This window comes from Silurus meridionalis, chromosome 27, assembly GCF_014805685.1.
Source record: "Silurus meridionalis isolate SWU-2019-XX chromosome 27, ASM1480568v1, whole genome shotgun sequence".
Classification (NCBI taxonomy): domain Eukaryota; kingdom Metazoa; phylum Chordata; class Actinopteri; order Siluriformes; family Siluridae; genus Silurus; species Silurus meridionalis.
In genome coordinates this window covers 16,734,833-16,756,284 of record NC_060910.1, presented here as the reverse complement: position 1 = coordinate 16,756,284, position 21,452 = coordinate 16,734,833, and the positions used below count along the sequence as shown (strand labels likewise).

Genomic DNA, 21,452 nt, shown 5'->3' with positions numbered 1-21,452 from the left:
TGGGTTTTAGCAGCTGGTTAGACTGCTCTGTATTTTTCAACAGAGAATACAAGAAAGGGAAATGGTTATGGAACCCAAGAGCTGCTTGAGAATAAAGAGGTATAAAGCTGCACTTGCTTCCATTAATGGTTTGCTTAAGAGGAAGGTGTGATCTCCTGTGATAATGCTATTACAGACTGAGAATTTGGGGACCCTTGAGCAAAGCTGGCTCTTGTGGCAGGCTAAGTTACGGTCTCTAGGCTGCGATTCCTGAGAGACTTTCCAGACTTTTTTCACATATTTTTCTACTTTCAGCTTTGAGGCAAGTTGCTCCCCCTCTTGGACTTGGAGAAGTTTTATATTTGAGGCCGTTGGGATCTTTCGTTAGATGGTGGAGCTAAAAAAATCAGGTTGCCCTTGTATACTTTGGTCCAGATTACATCTTCAAGTTAAGCAGTAAAAGTCTAGAAATGAATCAAACCTGGTCTCTTTGCTCAGTTTGATAGCTGTGCTCTTCTCCAAGACAATCCTGTGCAAAAAGCTTAGAAAATGAGCAACACACGTTCCTAATTTCAGTACACAACAGAGAACCCCAGTCGAGTCCGAGGCTCTGTAGGAAGTAAGACCAAAGTCTTTGTAGTTAGCCATGTCTTGCTGAGAAGATCCTACAGGGTATCTGCATGGGGGGCAGATCACATGCAGTCGGAAAAGTTCAGAAAGTGGAGGAAACTAAGAAACATGGAAAATGATTGGGGAGTCTGGGGAACTTATCACACAGGGTTCTAGTGACTGGAGAAAGCAAGGAAACAAGTGGACCTTCATGTTTGGGAAGAACAAACAGAAATCTGGCATGTAGCGTGGAAGCAGAAGTGAGATCATATGGACTGTTCTCTGATGATCATCATGCACAAGTTGCTAAAAGCTTTCGTGGAGCCCGTCAAAGGTCTTCCAGATCTCTCGTGGTCTTTCAGTGCTGTCCTTCTGCTCTTAAAGTGCGTGTCCACTCGAAACATCGGCATCACAGTACGTCAGACGTCTCTGTGGCGGATTTGCCCAGTTTCATGCAGAATTTCACGTTTGCTCTTTGCGCTAACTTGGTGGTCAGAACACAGTACCAGTTAGCACAATAAGCCTTAGATACTGATGTTAGATCGGAAGATCTGGAATGTCCAGTAGTGCCATTTATCTTTTATAGCTTTTATCCGTATTGTGGGATGCCAACGGACCAGGATGTTTTTTAAAATGGCAGGCTATGTCAATCATGTGCACTTTTTAATGTTCGGAAAAATACGTGACATTTTTGCACTGGTTTTATTTTATTAAAACCTGCTGTGTAAACAGCCTAACTTTCAATTTTCTGACTGCTGGATATAAAAAAGAAAAAAAAAACACTTTGTGGGGGCTCGTAGATTAAAAGATGTTTAATTCATTTTTTGCATATTGTACTCTGCTTAGCACCATAATTCTTTTAATAACATCTTCCCCTGAGAGTCGGTGAGATTGCTTTATGCGGTGAATCTAAATTGTGCTCTCCCTTGGGGTGAGTGGGTAGTGGGGGTGGAGGTGGCACTTTCTCGGTTCACAGCTGCTTCTCATATCGTGAACCAAAGAAGTCAAAGCGGCACAGCCGCCGAGGTTTGGCTTGGCGCATTCCTTTCTAACCACTGAAGTTGTTGGTTTTTTTTTCTTTCTCAGAGAAGATCGTGTAAAATTCTTGGTATTAGCCATGATTAGAGAGAGGGGTCTGGAAAGGTGTGTGTGTGTGTGTGTGTGTGTGTGTGTGTGTTGGGGGGTGAAGGGCATTTCACTTCATTCTTATGTATTTAGACGCTAATTCTATTCTAGACATCAGAAAGCAAATTTCCTTATTTGGCTTTGCTTTGAATAATAAGAGGCTGCACTTTGTACTATATGGTGTTGGATTATTAAGGATCAATGAAAGTACTTATTTAATAATAATAATAATAATAATAATAATAATAATAAATTACATTTTCAAATGAATAAAAACTGAATGCATTAAAAATGTGTAAATGTTTATCTATTTTGATGAATGGAAAAGAATTGGCTTATGGCCATTTTTAATAATTTAAGGCCAGCTTGAGAGAGAATTTCAAAAATGAGCTAAGACGGATCAAAGACGAGGAAAAAAAAACCTCGAGTGCCGGTTCTATTAAAGATTTGATAGATACACAACCTCTCCAGCCAGGTTTAATCACTCGCAATCTTTTTTTTTCCCTCCGTCCAAACGATTGCTAAACATAAAATCAATACCGAAATATTAAATTGAAATTCGAGTTCAAGCAAAAAAAGATCTCCGGTCCAAAAAAAACAAACAAACAAAAAAAAACGGTTATCGTGGAGAAAGTAACAATCTGATGACTTTACATCAAAAGTACAAAATCCAAAAAAAAAAAAAAAAAAAGAAAACTTTTATGAGCGTTCGTGGCGCACCTCCTCGTGGCTAAATCACTTCTCTGAATCCCAGTGTAAATCTTATGCTAAAAATACAAAGTGTCTCTGCATTGTAATTAAAGCATCTCATGCATTCGCCTGTGAAGTCTCGCACGTATTCCTGCTGTACCTTAAAGCCGGGTTTTTTCCAGGTCTGGTAGCTTACGATTTTCTTCTCCGGTTTGAACCGAGCCCGTCTGCTTTCATTTGGATTATGGATTAGCATGCTCCTGCCTGCGGCTGCTTTTTGTTTGACCCTCGCTAGCCAGTGCTGATTCTTGGATCGGCACAAAGTAAAGTAAATGTTCATACCTTCTCCTGCCTCTGTCCATCTTTTGCTACTATTTAATTCTGCCTGTAACGTCCGAACATAGCTGGAAGGATGGATGAGGATAAAAGATACTAAAAATATTCTATAGTACTCTTGCAGAATTTGCAAGAAAACAGGCTGATTATTGAGCTGGTTTCAGTTGTTGGTTAAAAAAAAAAAAAAAAGAAGAGAAACATGGTTAAGATTAGAACTTAAAGAACTGAGGGTGGAGAAGATGAGAAAAGGGGTGGAAAAGTAAGGGATCCAATAAGGAGGTGAAGTCTCAAGGTGAGGTGTATGAAAGTAAAGACAGGGATGTAGAAGCTTAAGATGTGAACAACAGAGAGAGGGTGGGGGGATTAGAACAAATGCTGTTATGATGAGATGAAACCGAGTTCAAATGAAGGAGGAGTACAGAATCAAGAAGAGGATCAAGAGGGTTGAGGTGAAGAGGAGGCCGGAAGTAAAATGTTAAGATGAGGAGATACAGAAATAAGGTAAGGAGCTGAAGGGGTTGATTTAAGAAAGTAGAAACAAGTGTGAGAAAATGCGAGGAAACGGTTAAGAAAAAAAAAAGAGATAAAATGAGGAGGTAGATGATTAAAGTGAGGAGGCAAAGGGTTAAGTAAAGAGGGACAGGGTGAAATTAGGGAGAAAGGTAGAGGTCAAATGAGAAAATTGAAGGTTAAAGTAGGGGTGGGGTAGTGGGTTAAAGTGAAAAGGTTGAGAGTTAAAATGAGAAGGTACATAAATAAATTTAGAAGATAAAGGGTTAAAGTTAGGAGGTAGATAAATAAGATGGTAGAGAGTTAATGTGAGAAGGTGAAGGGTTAAAGTGAGGTGGTTGTGGGTCACATTGTGGGGTTATGAGTTAAATGAAAAGTTAGAAGGTTAAAATGAGGAGTCGGTGAGTTATAATGAGTCAGAGGGTTGAATGAAGCGGTAGAGGGTTAAATAAGGGGAGGGGGTTTAAAGTGAGGGTTTAGGGGTTAAAATGATGAGTCAGAGGATTAAATTAAGAGATAGAGGGTTAAAGTGAGGGGTCTAGGGTTCAATACAGAGGTAGAGGGTTAAAGTAAGAAGGTAGAGGATTAAATAATGAGGTAGAGGGTTAAAGTGAGGAATTAGACAGTTAATTGAGGTGGTAGAGAGCTAAATGATGCGGTCATTGTTAAAGTGAGGAGGTAGAGGGTTGGTAGAGGGTCGAATGAAGATGGTCAGTGTTGGTAGAGGGTTAAAATGAGGGGGTAGAGGGTTAAAGTGAGGAGGTGGTGGATTAAATGAGAGGGTAGAGGGTTAAAGTGAGGAGGTGGTGGATTAAATGAGGGGTAGAGGGTTAAAGTGAGGAGGTGGTGGATTAAATGAGGGGGTAGAGGGTTAAAGTGAGGAGGTGGTGGATTAAATGAGGGGTAGAGGTTAAAGTGAGGAGGTGGTGGATTAAATGAGGGGTAGAGGATAAAGTGAGGAGGTGGTGGATTAAATGAGGGGGTAGAGGGTTAAAGTGAGGAGGTGGTGGATTAAATGAGGGGTAGAGGGTTAAAGTGAGGAGGTGGTGGATTAAATGAGGGGTAGAGGGTTAAAGTGAGGAGGTGGTGGATTAAATGAGGGGGTAGAGGGTTAAAGTGAGGAGGTGGTGGATTAAATGAGGGGTAGAGGGTTAAAGTGAGGAGGTGGTGGATTAAATGAGGGGGTAGAGGGTTAAAGTGAGGAGGTGGTGGATTAAATGAGGGGTAGAGGATAAAGTGAGGAGGTGGTGGATTAAATGAGGGGTAGAGGGTTAAAGTGAGGAGGTGGTGGATTAAATGAGGGGGTAGAGGGTTAAAGTGAGGAGGTGGTGGATTAAATGAGGGGTAGAGGGTTAAAGTGAGGAGGTGGTGGATTAAATGAGGGGTAGAGGGTTAAAGTGAGGAGGTGGTGGATTAAATGAGGGGTAGAGGGTTAAAGTGAGGAGGTGGTGGATTAAATGAGGGGGTAGAGGTTAAAGTGAGGAGGTGGTGGATTAAATGAGGGGGTAGAGGGTTAAAGTGAGGAGGTGGTGGATTAAATGAGGGGTAGAGGGTTAAAGTGAGGAGGTGGTGGATTAAATGAGGGGTAGAGGGTTAAAGTGAGGAGGTGGTGGATTAAATGAGGGGGGTAGAGGGTTAAAGTGAGGAGGTGGTGGATTAAATGAGGGGGTAGAGGGCTAAATAGGGAGCTGGTTTATGATTTCTTCCTTATAAGTATGTGTAAATGTTTTATTATTGTAATATGCTCGTGGATGTGCATTCCCTGATATTTTATCACAAATGAAAGGTGCTACATAAACACAGTTTATTGCTGTTTATTCACGGCGCTCGGCGGGTCCATGAGCTGCACGTATGCTTCTCAGCTGTCATTTATCAGAAACAGATGATGACAGAGGCACAACAAGAAGCACTGCAGCCACCTCCCTCACACTCTTTCATACTTCTTTATGCAAAACATGATAAAACTATGATAAATAGCTTCCGGGAGGACAATCGCTCACTTATCTTTTTTTAACATTTTTTTTTTTAGAATGATATCAGAACATTTTTTCCTTCATTTACTGGGTAAAACAGACGCCGTTCCGCTTTACCGGCAGCCTGTAATCATGACGAAGCGAATGTAATCTCTCATGTCGGGAAGTGACAGCTTCTGATTTCGGGACGCAGGTTTTTCTGCTGAAACACATTACGGGTCTGTGTTTATAATGCCTCATTAGATTTGGTGAATTAGTTTGATTGATAAGAGCCAAGGAAGAACTTGATTATATATATATATATACATTTACAGCGTTATTTATTTTGCTATAAAAATAAAATAAACTAGCGTTAAGATTAGCATACCAACAATCAAACAAAATGATTTATTTCAAGTCCCTGCAAAGCACCTGTTGCTAGGAAACCTAACCCTAGTTTTGTCTGGTTTTGGTCTACAAAATGTTGCGTTTATGAACTGCTCAACACTTCCGTGAGGGATCTGCCTTAGTTCTTGATCTGAACATTTATAGCTAGTGCCAAAGAAATCTGGAAAATGTAACAGACCCTATGAAATTTTCCCTTCACTTGAACTAGGACAATGCCCAAAGCCAAGTCCATGAAGATATAATTTTACATAGGTTGGAAGTGTGTGGAAGATCTGCGGCTATAGAGCTTTAAACCTAATGAACACCATTGGAATGAATTGGAACACTAAATGGACCCCAGGCCTCCTCACCTCACCTACATCCATACTCCAAAATCTAGTGGAACATCTTCTCAGAATGGGAAGTAAATGTGGGGATTTGAGTTGAGTCAAATATGATATCAATGTTTTTTCTGATAAGAAAGAAGATAAAATAGACCCTTGTAATGCATTCAAGGATAGCAGATATACACTAAGAGCACACACACACACACACACACACACACACACACACACGACATTCCGCTCGAGTTCCCAGTGCGAACTTGCCATAAGTCATAAACGGAGCTCGTTACTCGCAGCAGTGGGAGGGAAATCTATACAGCGCTTGCTTCGCCTGACCTCAGGCTTTTTTCTCCGGGTCGGTGGGAGAAAAGAACCACGTTCAGTCCCAGTGCTTTCGTTCGCTAATAGACCCTTATTTCCTTACGCGCACACGGAGCTCGTCGTTCAGGCAGTGGAGGCCAGCTGGTTAGTCTACATTGTTTCACTGCTTTTACTCCGGCTTACATCACTCTGATCCGATTCCGCCAGAAAGGGTTTAATTCGTTTTTATAATTGAAGAGCAGCAATGCAGTAGTACAGCTGCACATTTACACTGAATCGATATTTCTATGAATTGATTCATAGAATGCATGACATTGTTTTCCTGGTATCTTTTAAAAAAATATATATAATATTACTATATTATTATAATATATGTGCAGCCTTAAATGCATTAAAAGAGCCAAAACTATATATTATATTGTATTGTATTGTATTGTATTATAAGTGAGGTCCTGATGTAGATCTTCCACACACTTCCATCCTATTAATGGAACATGCTGGAGCAGGTTTGGGTCTCCTAGTTCAAGTAAAGAAAGAGTTTTGTGGTAATAGTCTGGGGAAAAGTTGGTTGGAAAAGTCAGGTGTCCAAATGTTCATCCCTTTCATCCATACCAATAAAACAAATAAAAAAATAAGTAAATAATTTGAATATTAATAATAAGGGTTTATCTAGCTTTGTTTGAGTGCAAAAAAAATAATAATAATATATATATATATATATATATATATATATATATATATATATATATATATATATATATATATATACACACACACATGTAAAATGCAATTGGTTATATCAAATATATATAAAAAAATACTTCTTAAACTATTTCCAATAATAACAATAAATCGATCATTAATTAATATATAATAATTCAGAATTATAATGAATGATAATTAAGTAAAATTGTGTCATTGATTTGCCTCTTCCTGAATTGTTACCTCCATGTGTGTGAGGCTGCTTTGCAGGGTTCTGATCATTATATCGGGTAAATATTATAAATTATAAAAAAAAATCTGACTTCGTGACTACACGAACGGTCCGAACATCCGTCGCTCAGCTCAGCGTGATGTTTTAATGCCTCTTTAACTAGCAGACAGCTCTGAGATTGATTCGGCCTAATCACAGCACTCGGGCTGAATTATAGATGAGGAACCTGACCTCCTCCTCCTCCTCCTCCAAAAAAAAGAAAGAAAGAAAAAGGAAAAAAAAAAAGAATAAATAATTAATAGCACCGTGTGAACCAATCAGGGCGTCCGACTGTCCTCTCTTATCAGCGATGGTGCCATGGAGGTGAGAATTTGCGACAAACATTAATCCCAGATTAGAGTCTTGCACGGGCGAGGTGGAATTTTAATGGCGAGAGATTGGTACGCTGGTCACGTGAATGGAGCTGCAGTGTCACGTAGAGGCAGGTTAATATCGAATCACACGAACGAAAGACTCGGTGAGAAAATATACCAAATATATGTTATTGTCATTAATAATATTGTTAGGACATGAAAAAAAGTACTATAGTATGATTGGAAATGGCGCGGTACTTTTTAACCGACAATGATTACATCAAACAGTTTGCGCTCTGTCGGAATAAGGATAAAACGACGAATCTATTCCAACTTCAGTGCGACGGCGCCGTTGAGCGTTCCACCCGTTTCACGCTCACTTTGCTGATTTTCCGGCCCAGAAAACAGTCTGAAGCGGTTGATCTGGGCTAAGATTGCCACGCTCGCCTCCTCTTCAGTGTGTCAGCCGGGTAATCGGCGCTTATCCCCGCGTCTCTGCCATCCCACGCCTCTCCCGCATTAAACTCAAGGGCATCCGCAGGCCGCTTTATCAGCACCCGAGCCTCAACTGGGGGCGCCGGTAAATAAGAGATCATATCGGCACCATCGAGGGCCGGCATCCTAATCGATAGAGTGCAATCCTTTTTTTTTCCGATTTGAGGCGCCTCGCTCTCTCGCCCTAATCCAATCCTAGCCGTATTTGTCATCCATTATGCCGCTCGCTATAAAAGGACGACGTTATCGGAGGTTATGAGTTTTAGCGCCGATATTAAGTCCCTCATTTCGCAGCTCGGGAGGGAAGGAATTCGGTTACTTAGACTGTCGGGTGAAATAACAAGAATGTAGAAAGCTGGAAAGCCAAAAGGATAAGACATCGAAGAATTCGATCTCATTATTATTATATATTTATTATATATTTATTATATATTGCAATATCGGCGCAAACTTGAATTGCTCGTTTAATCCGATTGGGCGCAGTCTTGGCAAAAGAAATTAACAATGAAATGCATTAATAATAATTAAATTCGTTCACTTTTTGTTTATCCGATTAGAAAAAACTGATTAAATCATTAATTAAAAAAAATAAAATATGGTTTTCCATTTGTTTTTGGGTTTTTTTGCTTTGTTTCTGGCAAATTTTGTGGCGCTGCAGAGATTTTGAATAGTGTTAAGGCTGTATTCAAGCCCCAGTATCTGTAAACTGCCACTTTTGGGGCCCTTGAGCAAGGCCCTTAACCATCTGTGCTGCAGGGGTGCTGTATCGTGGCTATATATTTATAATAATAATAATATTTATGAATAAAGAAATAAATATAAAGAACGAATCACTCACTCACTTATTATCCACAAGATCCACAATAATCTCCTTTATGGCGAAAGAGGAAAAAAAAATGATAATGAGCTTTCGTGAGCAATTAAGATCGTCATCCTGCCAAAGAAGGGCTTAAAGGCGGTTTTCCTCTCTTGGCTAATCATGGTGCGTTTCAGGCAGGCCGCCGGATTAGTTTGCAGGTTTTTATTCTGGAAATCCCTGCAGGAACCCTGACACTCATCACGAAGCCTGATGCTGGTCTCTTTGACATGGCTGGAACGCGAGTGGGGTTTTTTTTTTTTATTAAAGGAAAATCGTCCCGAAATTCGTTGTTGGGTTTTATTTCGGTTGTTGCAGCGCACCTGAAAAGACCGAAAAGGCGATCAAAGCACGGAGATGAATCCGAATCGCTGCGAAAGTGACATTCGAAAGGGAGTAATGTAGAAAGACACCTGCTGATAGCGATTGCTGCTGTGACTTAAATCCTTCTGAAGAGAGTTGATTTCTTCCCACCTGATGTGAGAACAGAGTCCGTGATTGGATTCTGTCGGATTTGCTTTAAAGATTTAATTGAGCATGGGTGTGTTTCAAATTGCCGAACACGTTGCGTAACGTGGACTAGCGGAATACATAATACGCTATTCTGATTGGCTGATTATGAACAACTATAACCATAGCAACATCCAATCCAGTTCCATCTAGACTGCAGCTTTTGTAAACCATTCCTAATAATCTTTAATGTGAATGCTTACTGCTTTCTGGAATTTTTGGAAACTTTCTATGGGAACTATGGGAATTAAAGAAATATTGATGAGAATTTATGATAATTTATTAGAAATATGGGGAAATATATATAAACTGTATCATATACAAACATAAATATAAATGTTTTGCTTGATCATAATCTGAAATGCATGCAAACTAATACAGATTTACGACATTTTTACTTTGATTTAATTGTTAGTAGACTTTTGTTGCACAATAGCTTACACACAGCTATGGTGGAACAGTGAATGTATGGGGCGTGGCCTAAGCAGGCCTGCAGTAAGTGTACGTTCTTTATTTTTTAAAGTTTTCTGTTACAAGCTTACCTGCAATTTTGTAAATTCCCAGTTTATTCCCATTAATTACCTTTGACAGTTGCCAGTCTTGAAAATTCCCAGAATTTTGCAACCCTCCTAATGCCCTTCTGGCTGAATGAATCTCCACACAAATCTCCCAGAAGAAGGTTTCCATCCACCAACGGCAATTCCATCAACCTGGAGGAGTTCACATCATCAGTGACCAGCTATATCGGCAAGTTTGTTGATGGCGTGACCGTTTCCACACGCTCCAACCAGAAGCCCGCAAAGTACTGCTAAAGTCTAGAGACTCTGCTTTCAGAGCAGGGGACAAGGCGGACCCCAGACACCCCTGTTTACATGCTGTTTTGCACCTCTCGATTGCTGCTCTTGCTGTTTGCACTATATTGTGTTCATGTTTACAAGTAGACTTTTTTACACATCGTACTGTACAACATATTATACAATTGATACACTGGGCGGCGCTATTTTGTGTTTTGTGCATCTGTCCCACACTGTGTCGTCTTTCGTCCGCACTGTTTGCACTTTTTGTGGCTAGGACACTTACTTTAGTCTTTAGTTCTGTGTTCTGTTATGCAGCTCGGTGTTGTGTGATGTCGCTATATGTTGTTTTATGTAGCGCCAGGGTTCTGGAGGAACGTTGTCTCATTTCACTGTGTACTGCGTCACCTATATATGGTTGAAATGATAATAAAAGCTCCTTGAATTGAGGTGACAAAGTTCATCATCGAACTATATACATATATCCCTATACTCACCCGTGTTCGGGTCCATATACTCCTGGGCCGTGTGTTGGTTCTGGTGAACCCATTCCCCGTTGCACTTGAAGAAGATCTGCAGGGCTGGAGTGGCTCGGCAGCGCAACCGGATCGGGTTGCTCTTGATGATGTAGGCGTCTTCGGGCTCCTGCAGAAAGTGCGGCAGGGTGCCGCCCGCCGAGGACTGATCAGAAACGGCGTCTCCTGGAGGTCCTGGAGAGATAAAAAGTGAGTGGTGAGGAATGACAGCAAAGGATGTTGCAGAAGGTAAAATTGGCCAATAAAGTCCTAACAAGTGTATGTGGTGAAGCATGGTGGTGGGGGCACTGGTCAGGGGTAATGGCGTACAGTTCCTGAATGATCTTTACAATATCTAGGGAACAACTTCCTTGAAGAATGTGGACCTAAATGTGGAATAGGGTGTTTAAAAAGAAGCACACACCACATTATGGTGTCCACGAATGTTCGTTCATATAATGTATGATAGCGGGCATTTTCTCTCCAATCAAAAAAAGAAAAAAACATAAACCGACACACTGAATATATTTTTGGTTCACTTTTATAAATATATTTATTTCCCTCAGGACCAAAGTGGCATTGATTTTTTTTTTGCTTTCACAGACCTCAAAATGGAGAGCGATTGGACCCTTTATTTTTTCGCCCTACGAATTCAAGAGATGGCCTCCTCCAGGCGAGGGATTGATGAAGTGAACAAAATAGAAAATAGAAAGAAAAAGGAATAACTAAAAAAAAAAAAAAAGAAAAGAAAATGACAGAATTGAAAAAAGAAGCAAAAATGGAGGGATACTAATGTATCTAATCATAGTGGAGAACATTCCTTCCTGCTATATCAACCTTGAATATCTGAATGTACAGGCAATCGAGTGCAAGTCTATTGTCTTTGGGTCATGTGGAAATGCCATCAGAAGAGAGAGAGAGAGAGAGAGAGAGAGAGAGAGAGAGAGAGAGAGAAGCTCATTCCAAAGACAGTAGATGAGATTTTTTGGCAAAACAGTGCAGCCGTCTAAGCAACGCCTTTTCCAATCTCTCCATTTCTCTGGAGGCCAGAACAACATTGAACATGATGGTTGTGTTTCACACCATCCTGGGGATTTGTGCTGCAATAAATAAGAAATAAAGCAAAGTCCATCACTGACAGCTGTGGAGCATCTGATGGAAACAAGAACGAACCAACAGCTCGAGAATGTAAGTCCTGAAATGTCCAGCAAAGTCTTATTAGGTTTATTCACAACTTTACACGCCTCTCGTTTAGAAGAAATCAAAACTAATTCAGACTATACACAACTTTACACGCCTCTCGTTCGATCAAATTCACTAGGAGTCAGACATTTCTCAAATTTACACATCTTTCTTTTATATAAACACACCAGAAGTCAGCCTATACACAACTTTACGTCTCGTTTCTATAAAACACACCAGAACCCAGACTATACACAACTTAACACATCTGTCATTTCTATAAAACAGACCAGAAGTCAGACTATACACAACTTTACGTCTTTTTTCGTATACATAACAAACAGGAAGTCAGAATATACACAACTTTACATGTCTCTTGTTTCTATAAAACAGACAAGAAGTCAGACTATGCGCATCTTTACACAAAATTCAACAGAAATCGGACTATACACAACTTTACACGTGTCTTTTTTTAGAAAACACACCAGGATTGAGACTTTACACTTCCTTGCACATCTGTCATTTTTATAAAAACGCACCGAAAGTCAGACTATACACAACTTTACACTTTTTTCCTTTATAGAAAACACACCAGGCATCAGGCTATACATAACTTTACACATTTGTCATGTAGACAAAATACAACAATAATTAGACTATACAAATTTTACACGTCTTTTGTTTACACAAAATGCAACAAAAAGCAGATTGTTCTTTACACAAAACACAACAGGAGTCGGACTATATATACTTTACACGACAGTCGTTTAGACAAAATACAACAAACATCTGACTTTACACGTGTTTTTTTAACAAAAAACAAAAAAGTCAGACTATACACAACTTTACATATCTATCGTTTTTATAAAACATACCAGAAGTCAGATTTTACACAACTTTACACGTCTGTCATTTTTGTAAAACACACCAGAAGTCAGACTATACACAACTTTACACATCTGTCGATTCTATACTAGACAAACTTTACACATTTGTCCTTTATAGAAAACACACCAGAAGTCAAACTATACAAACTTTACACATTTGTTGTGTAAAGAAAATACAACAAAAATCTGACTTTACAAGCGTTTAAAAAAAAACCCAAACACACAAGGAATCAGACTATACAAAACTTTACACATATGTTGTTTCCATCACCAGGAAGTAGATTTTACCAAACTGTACACATCTCTAAAGGTTTAGGATATTGGAAGCCCAGTTTACCAGCCCTATAAAACACATCACTGATGACTGCAGCCGCATTTCCTCCATCAGGTGTAAAATGATAAGAACCTTCCTCATTCGTTCTGACTAAAAAACACTTGGAAAACATCTCCGAATCGGTTGTGTGCCACAAAGCCTAAAAGTAAAAAAAACAACCCCAGGAAGACGATAACCTTTAGTTGGTCGCAGCATGTTGCTGCGTTGGCCTCGAGTCACGCTGTGCACCCTGTCCCTCTGACCCACCATTGATCTTTCAAAGCGATCCACCTCGACTGGTCCTAATGAACACGCACACAGCTTGGTGTGCCGAGGCCACGCTCTGGATTCACGCTTGCTCAGTTTCTGCCTGGTGGGAAACATCAAACCGGTGTGATACACACACACACACGAATCCACACAAACACTAAACGAGCTGCATGTCACCGTGACGGACTGAAAGTAATTTTTTTAATCAGTGGCTCTTTCCAAGTGAGGGTTTCCCGATCTGTTTTGACAAAAACGTACGAAAAGACCTGTCAGTCCACCACGCGGTGGGATCTATTTGTTAGTTGCTTGGAGTGACGGATCTGCATTACTCACGAGCGTCTTCTCGGCAGGCTACCCAATGCGATTAAAAAAAAAATAAACCAAAAAAAACAAGCTCCCGCATTTCAGGTGAAAATGTCTTTCTTCAGGTTTGAGATCTCAGCAGCATCATCCTCATAGTCCAATTGGATCACAATGGAATTTACATTTGAAGCATTATTTTTTTTTATTTCCCCTGTATTTTTCCTTCGACGAGGACGCCAGGTTAGCGTGTAATCACAACGCGATCGAGACGAGAATGTCACGTGTTGCGAGAGCGCTGGATGGCGTCCATTCGAACACGTTTCTTCAGCTTCGGGAACAGATTGTATATATCTGGCTCAGATGGTTCTGTTCGGTTTCACCAAAAAAAAAAAAATGTAAATCCTCCAGATTGCTTTCTCTTGGTGTAGTTTACTTGGAAAAAATAAATAAATAAATCGGTGTTGATTTCTCTACCGCAAAATGAAAAGATTGTGAGTGGGAGGAAACATGGGATGGACAAGACTGATGATAATTGTAACTCTCTGACAAATTAGGAATGTTCTCACATTGGCTTGCTGGGTCTTTCTTTTGTTTTTGACAAAGATTCAATCCTGGAAATTGAGAAAGCTTTTGTGATTTTTGAAATAGCCTACACATTATAGAGTATACAGTATATTGTAGGGTATAGATTACACAGTATAGATAAAGATTACAGACTACCGAGCATTGTTTCTACAGTAGAGTAATGTAGTGCTATAAAATACGGAGTATACAGTAGTTTGGGTATAAAGCGTAAACACATTGAAAACAGATTTTAGAAAAGAGACTATAAAGCATTGATGATTAGATATAAATTCTCTGCTGGTCTAAACACTATCAGAAGCACTTACCTATATTTACAACCTAAATTCTAATATTTGTTCCATGAAATTGTATTATTTATTCCCAACAGTTTCTCTTCATTTAGTTGCGTTTTTCTTGACTGCACTGCTTCCAGTACGTGTATGGGGATGTTAAACTTTTTGTCCAATCAGAATGCCTAGCAGGCTCAGAATAGCGTCAGCATTTTCCCGTCCTCTGATTGGTTGGTCACAAGTTCGACTGGCAAAACACATCTGTAGTGCCTTGCACACATGAATATATATAAGATAGACTTTTTATGCCTATGGAGGAAGAGAAATTGCTCTCAGACATACTTAAAAATCCATTTTGAAGAAAAGCTAGACATCGTGAGCAGGTCGGCTAACCCCGAAGCTAGCTAGCGTGTCTCAGCCCAGGAAAGGGTTTGTTCTCCACTTCCAGACCAGTGAATACGAGCGGTACCTCTGGATTACAGCCTCTGAGGAGCGGTCCAGATTATGAGTCTGCATCTCTGGTGAGTAGGTTGTGTTTTATTTACATTTTTTTATGTTTTTGCCATGTTATTAGACAAATGTTGATTCTGAACTGCTCCAGATGATGTAGGTGAACAGTTGAGGTTGTGGTGTAGAGGTTTGGAGTCTTAACTGGGTTTCTTGCTTCAGTAAAATTGTTTTCACCCTCCGTATGTGAAACGCCTCTTTCTCTGTAATGGCGCGTGTTGTTATATTGTGTTTTTGCATTGTATCGATAAAGAGGTGGATTAAGTCGGGTACGTCCCCACTGAACTCCCTATACATCATAGAGTAGAAAATATGAGGTACAGATTATAGAGTAGCGATTACAGAGTAGAGGCTATACAGAGTAAATTGTAGAGACTATACAGTATAGATATAAGAGTAGAGAATATAGTACAGATTATATAGAATAGACTTTACATATATGTAAATATATGTAAATATATATATTATAAATTAGTATTGATTATATGATAGAGGCTATAGAGTACAGATTATACAGTACAGATTATAAAGTAGAGAGTCAATAGTGTAGGTTATATAATAGAGATTATAGAGTATAGATTATACAGTACAGATTAGAAATTTGAGACTATATACTTTATAATAGAGATTATAGAGTATAGAATATACAGTACAGTTTAGAAAGTAAAGAGTACACATTATGTATTATAGACTTTACAGTGTAGATTACTGAAGCTTTAGCAATACAGAGATTATAATCTACTATAAGAAGATGGAAGTAAATGGTCTTCAGGTATCGATGGAGGAAATATGAGGTAACCATCTGAAACAGAGAAGCTGAAACATCTGTTAGTTTATAGATTCTTTATATCTTTAAATATATTTTTTGATACCAGATTAGTTTTTCAGAGCAGCCAGATGCTGAAATGTGGAAAGTATGGACTGTTGTTTCCTGTAGCTGGAGATACTGTACATGGCGAATAAAATATGAGTGAACCATTTTTGATGTCTACCGGGACTATACTGTATATCCTACAGAGACCTATTTGTAGTGACCCCAAAGTACAAAGGCGTATTCTTCATCTCCGTTTCTCTTCGGAGAAGCGAAATCTCGCCTGCATTAAGCAGAACCGCCTTCGATTAGCCGCATCCAAACACATTGGGAAAAATCATCATTATTCATGCCAGCGCTGATTTGATCCACAGACTTAATCACAAATCGAGTGGGATGATACCGAGCCATGTGATTTAACTATAAAAAAAAAAAAAAAAAGTTACACTTTTTTCGGGTTGAGCATAGAGAAGCAGATGGTGACTATCAATGATTGTGCCAACGTTCAGCTCTGGAAAATTTGCTGTTGGAAATTTTGTCATTTTTACAATGCGAAAACAACTGGTCATTTTTCCACAGTACGAAACAAGAATAAACAAAAACAAAAAAAGAGAAAAAATAGATACTGACGCGGCCGAGAAATAAATAGCTGGAAATAGCTTCCGAGTGAGATTGCGTGATCCGAAAGAGAGGGATGGAATTCATTTTCCTCGCGCCGCGCCGTACACCTCATTGTAGTGTTTTTTCTTCAAGGGCCTCAATAAGAGCTACTTGCTTTTCAGACAATCTATAAGTGAATCTGATTGTTAGTCGTCTTGCGTCCCCCCCCCCTCCCCGCACAGACCTCGGAGGATAAGCAGGCTGATTGCTCAATACGCTCCGTCACGGTACGAACTGGGGAAATAAAAGTGAGTCCGTTTCTATCATTGCTTCCAATCATCCCTCGCTCCGACGCTAAACAGGATCTGCTTTGGATTCTCCCTTCGCCTGCGTGATGGAGAGAAAAGCCGACACTTTTCTTCCCCTCTTCGCTCTCATGAATTAAACATGATCCGGCCAAATTTTCGACACCACATATTAAACTCTCAATCATTCTTATTCCCCTTTTTTCCCTTTAAGACAATCGGGTCAGCCCACTGTAAGAGGGGTGGGACAACAACAACAAACTGTATGCCGTCGTCTAAATGCAAACCTGCATCGACCTGTCCACTTATTATCACCGCAACGTGCAGTAGTACAAGCGTACGGCCACGCGCCAATGCGGGCCAAGATCCATAGGCTGCTAGCTATGGATGACTTTGTGTTAGCAGAAAACACTGGTGCATGCCAGGAATTGATTTCTGGCAACCCTGTATTGGATGTCCAGGTCGTTCCGCATGACCTGTACTTTGAAAAAAACTTTTTGAAAGGGTGCGCAAGCTAATGTACCCCGCGAGAAAATCGATGTCCCTGGTACAAATCATTTGCATTAAATAGAATCAGGGAGCTATTTTTTTATAGCACTAGGTCAGATAATAAAGACAATCTTTTCATGTAGAGACTTGTCAAGTGCGTCGGTCTATGTTGAAATGCTGGCAAGACGGCGACTTTACAGCCGTTCTCAGAAGCAGAGCCACTGGAAAACGACCAAACACCCCCCTACCACCCTCAAGCCTTATATATTACATTGGTTACATATGATGCTAGTTTTAGACGCAGAATGTGAGTAATTGTTTGGAACTGTATTGTTAGCGAGGCTTCAACCAGCTGTCTTTTAGGCTACACATACTGTAGGCACATGTACCAAAACCTGCTAACAAGTGGCATCATCATAAATCTCCCCCATGTTCAAATATCGGCCAAAGAGGGTACTATGGGCACCTGAAATCCCAGAAGGTTCCTCATTGAACAAACTGGATATCGTGTAAGTCATTATGTCTTATTCAGTGCGAAACAAAGAATTCTAATTGGCTCTACCTTGGATTTACCTCAGAGTACAGTACTTCATACAGTACACTTAGGGACTTGTTCATCGACTCCCATTTTTGGACCCCTAAATCTACAGAGCAGCTGCTGAATCTGAAATCAATCTCTCATCAAAAAAAAAGAAAAAAAGAAAAAAGCTCCTAATTATAGATGAGTTTTATTGCCGTGCACCAATTCAGCACGGGGGTTGTAACGAGGTAGGAAAGAAAGCCTCGTAATGAGGATGATGGGCCCGCGGAAGCTTCTCATTGGCCCCGAGTTCCCTTTCGCCGGCTCTAATTACGCTCCCTCTGCGTTTTACCCGTGCCCCGCGCACTTGCTGCCTGTCGAAAGGTAACGGATAATTGGAACAAGGTGACAATCCACGCTCCATAAAGCGGGGAGGGAATCCGCTGGTGGCTGCGTGCCTCGTGATCGATGCTCGTAAAAAAAAAAAAAAAAAAAAAAAAGAGCGCTGACTCTAATGAACGCGATGAGCGGCCCGCCGATAAGTCACTTATTTTCCCATTACGCTCGTTAAGTTTTACGTAGCCTCTCGGTGGCGCCGCGTGGCCAGGGAAAATGAGGGGTTGCTGACACGGGGTGTGTTTTCAAATCGGGGTGGATGGAGGACACAAGAGATAATTATCTTAGAAAGAAAAAAAAAATACATCCAATTAATTTGCGATTGAATTCATGAATCTTTATAGAGGAAAACTGCACTGTATATAATGACTACATGTAGTGTACTACAAGCTTGGAATCATCCTCAGCAGATCTCAGTCTTATATTATCATTGTTTAATGATATCTATAAATATATACTATCTATTCCGTCTAATTATTGGTCCTGAAAAATTCCGTCTAATTATTGGTCCTTTTCCTAAAAAATTGCACCTTTATCTAATGGACTATACTGTAGGTATATATGCATAAACAGTATAAAGTGCACTCGATGTTAAACAGGGAGTTATTTGGAACTCAGTTCTCCTACTATATCTACTGGACCATCGTTTTATAACTTGGTTCGATTCCCCGTTTGCAGACAAAGTGCACCAGAAGATATAAAATAATGATTTCTTTACTAAATTATAGTAGGCCTGGGAGCCATTGAGCACTCCGCTCTTTACTCCATGTGTAGGAATGGAATGAATGCTTTATTCATGCCCTTATACTGGCAAACAAAATATCAAGTTATACACATGATATTTTCTAAGAATCTCATATGGTCCTCCACTATACCTTCAAAATCTATATTATGCACATTATTTCCAATAGGCATAAACATTTGCTGTTAAAAAGAGTCGATAAATGGAAAACCAATCTAACAAAAAGAGAGTGAGTTTCAAGTAACGCTCCTGGGGCCCCTTTTTTTCTTTTTTTTTAGCAGCTCATGTTTAGCTGCAGTTTAGTTTTTGTGGCTTCGGCAGGGACGTGAAAGGGTTATAACATGCTAATAGGATGAGAGCGCTGTCAAACAACGGGTTTTGTGACGCTGCTGGAAAGTAGAAGTGAACTTTTTATTTTTATAGGATTACTCTTTTATGGCAGGAACTTTTTTTGATGGAAACGTGTGACGGTACCTTTTTTTCTTTTCTTTGTGAGTCGGTTACACACTTTGAGTGCTGTAAAAGCCCTAGTGCTTTACCACTTGCTATGAAAGATGGACAGAAATGCTTGTGTGTGTGTGTGTGTGTGTGTGTGTGTGTGTGTGTGTGTGTGTGTGTGTGTGGGAATGTGTTACATGGTGGGAAGGCTCAGGCTCAGCAGGCTCGGGGATTCATTTTTGAAGGCAGAAGTGTCAGAAAGGAGTGTCAAGATAATCCCTGTCTTCCGAGGAAAGAGTGAAAGTAAGAAATAAAGAGAGAGGGAGAAAAAGAGAGTGTGTGTGTAATAGAGAGGGAGAGAGAGAGAGAGACGAGGGAACTCTTCTTATGTGTTCAATCTGTCTCTTTCTTTTGTAACCTCTACATGAACTGTAAGAGGATAGACTTGTTCGAGCGGCGGGGCAAAAAAAGAAAAGATGAAGAAGGAGAAGAAACAAGCGTGTGCACGTGCATGCGTGCGCACAATCAGAAATGACATCCCCTCGTTTTATAACGGATTTCCGCGGATCAAACTTGGGCGAGGATGCTTGAACGCTCCCATGAGGGAAGAAGGATTGTAAGAAAAAAAAAAAAGAAAAAAAAAAAACGCAACAGGTGGCGAGCATTTGCGTGAAAGCGTGAAAGTGTGAAGGTGTGAAGGCTAAACACCGGTTCTGACACAGACGAGAACGACAAGGCAAAACAAACAAACGAGACAAAACAAAACAAACGAAAAGGAGGTGTTGCTGTGAAATCGTGTCATTCAACTGCACCAGGATTTCACACACATTGTCTGGGGGGGAACAAAATAAAAAGGAGAGACGGGAGCGGCGGGTGCGAGTGCGATGCGCCGCAATCAATCTGAAAGGTTAAATCCGCTACGAGACAAGCGGCGTGTCCGTTTGTTCACTCCATGAAGGGCAATTACGCGTCTGACGCAGTGCGACCTGCTGCCAAGGCTCGCGGAAGGCTTTGAGAATAATTACGCGCTGTAGATCAGCCGGCGTTCTTCTTTCTCTTCTCTCTTTCTCTCTTTCCGAAAAGGCCAGGAACTCTCGCTGACACGCACTCGCTTCGTCAGATATTGACAGGCCGACTCGACTCGCTGTCTGGATTGACGCTACTCTATATGACTTGTTTCTTGCAGCGATCTCGGATTTATGTAGGTATGTATGTTTGTTTACTTTGAATGCCGGAGCCCCCTCGAGCTGTTACTCCTTCAATTCGATAGATATTAGATATTACAAGTACAAAAACATCGTACAGACAAAGAATTTCGGTGCGCTCTTCTTCACCACTCATCACCGACATACATTTCAACAGCAAGCAGAACATTTAGAGAGGAACAGATGGTGAAGAAACTCCTGACTCGAACTCGCTACGTCAGCCGTGGCCTCATTTGCGCATTCGTTTGTTTGTTGAGTCAAAAAGAAGGTTTTGGGCTCATGATGATTTTATTAGATATCGATCAGTGCTTGACTCATTTATATCATTCTATTAATAGATCGGTGTGTTATGAGTAACAGAGAGAAAAAAAAAACACCCATATATTGAGAAACGTGCTGGGACAAGAAAGTGAGAAAGTGTCAAATTTGCCTCCGCTGGCTTTTACTGTGCCGATGCTGGTGCGGTAATGATGCCCACTGAGGAGTTTCCCGCTTTCCTGCTGCACTCGTGCAATTCAACTCTTTCTCCTTAAAAGAAGCACATGTCTACTGATGGAAGCGAGGGATAGCGAATAGGAAAAGAGTTTGGTCAGCAAGTTAGTGTGGGAGGTGTGGATGGATGGATGAATGGATGAAAAGATGAATGGGTGGATGTATTAATGATGAATAAATTATGGCTCAATGAAAGGATCTATGGATAGATGGAGGAATGGATAGATAAATATGTGGATGGATGAATGGACAGAGGTATAGATGGATGAATAAATGGATAGAGTTGAATGGACAGATAAATGGATGGATGGATGGAAGGATGAATGGGATGGCTGGAAAAATAGCTGGATGGAGGAATTGATAGATGGAAAAATGGATAAACAATTGGGTGGAAGGATGAAATGGATGATTATATAAATAACAGAATA

The 21,452-nt window shown here is 40.3% G+C and overlaps 1 protein-coding gene across 2 annotated transcripts in view; it reads right to left on the bottom strand.

Moving 5' to 3' along the window:
- unc5db (unc-5 netrin receptor Db) overlaps positions 1-21,452 on the bottom strand; it is a 131,645-nt gene that overhangs the window by 54,007 nt on the left and 56,186 nt on the right. For both annotated transcript variants that reach the window (XM_046841542.1, XM_046841543.1), the window contains exon 2: positions 10,693-10,905. In XM_046841542.1, coding sequence (XP_046697498.1) covers positions 10,693-10,905 — 213 coding nt within the window. The remainder of the gene's footprint in view (positions 1-10,692; positions 10,906-21,452) is intronic.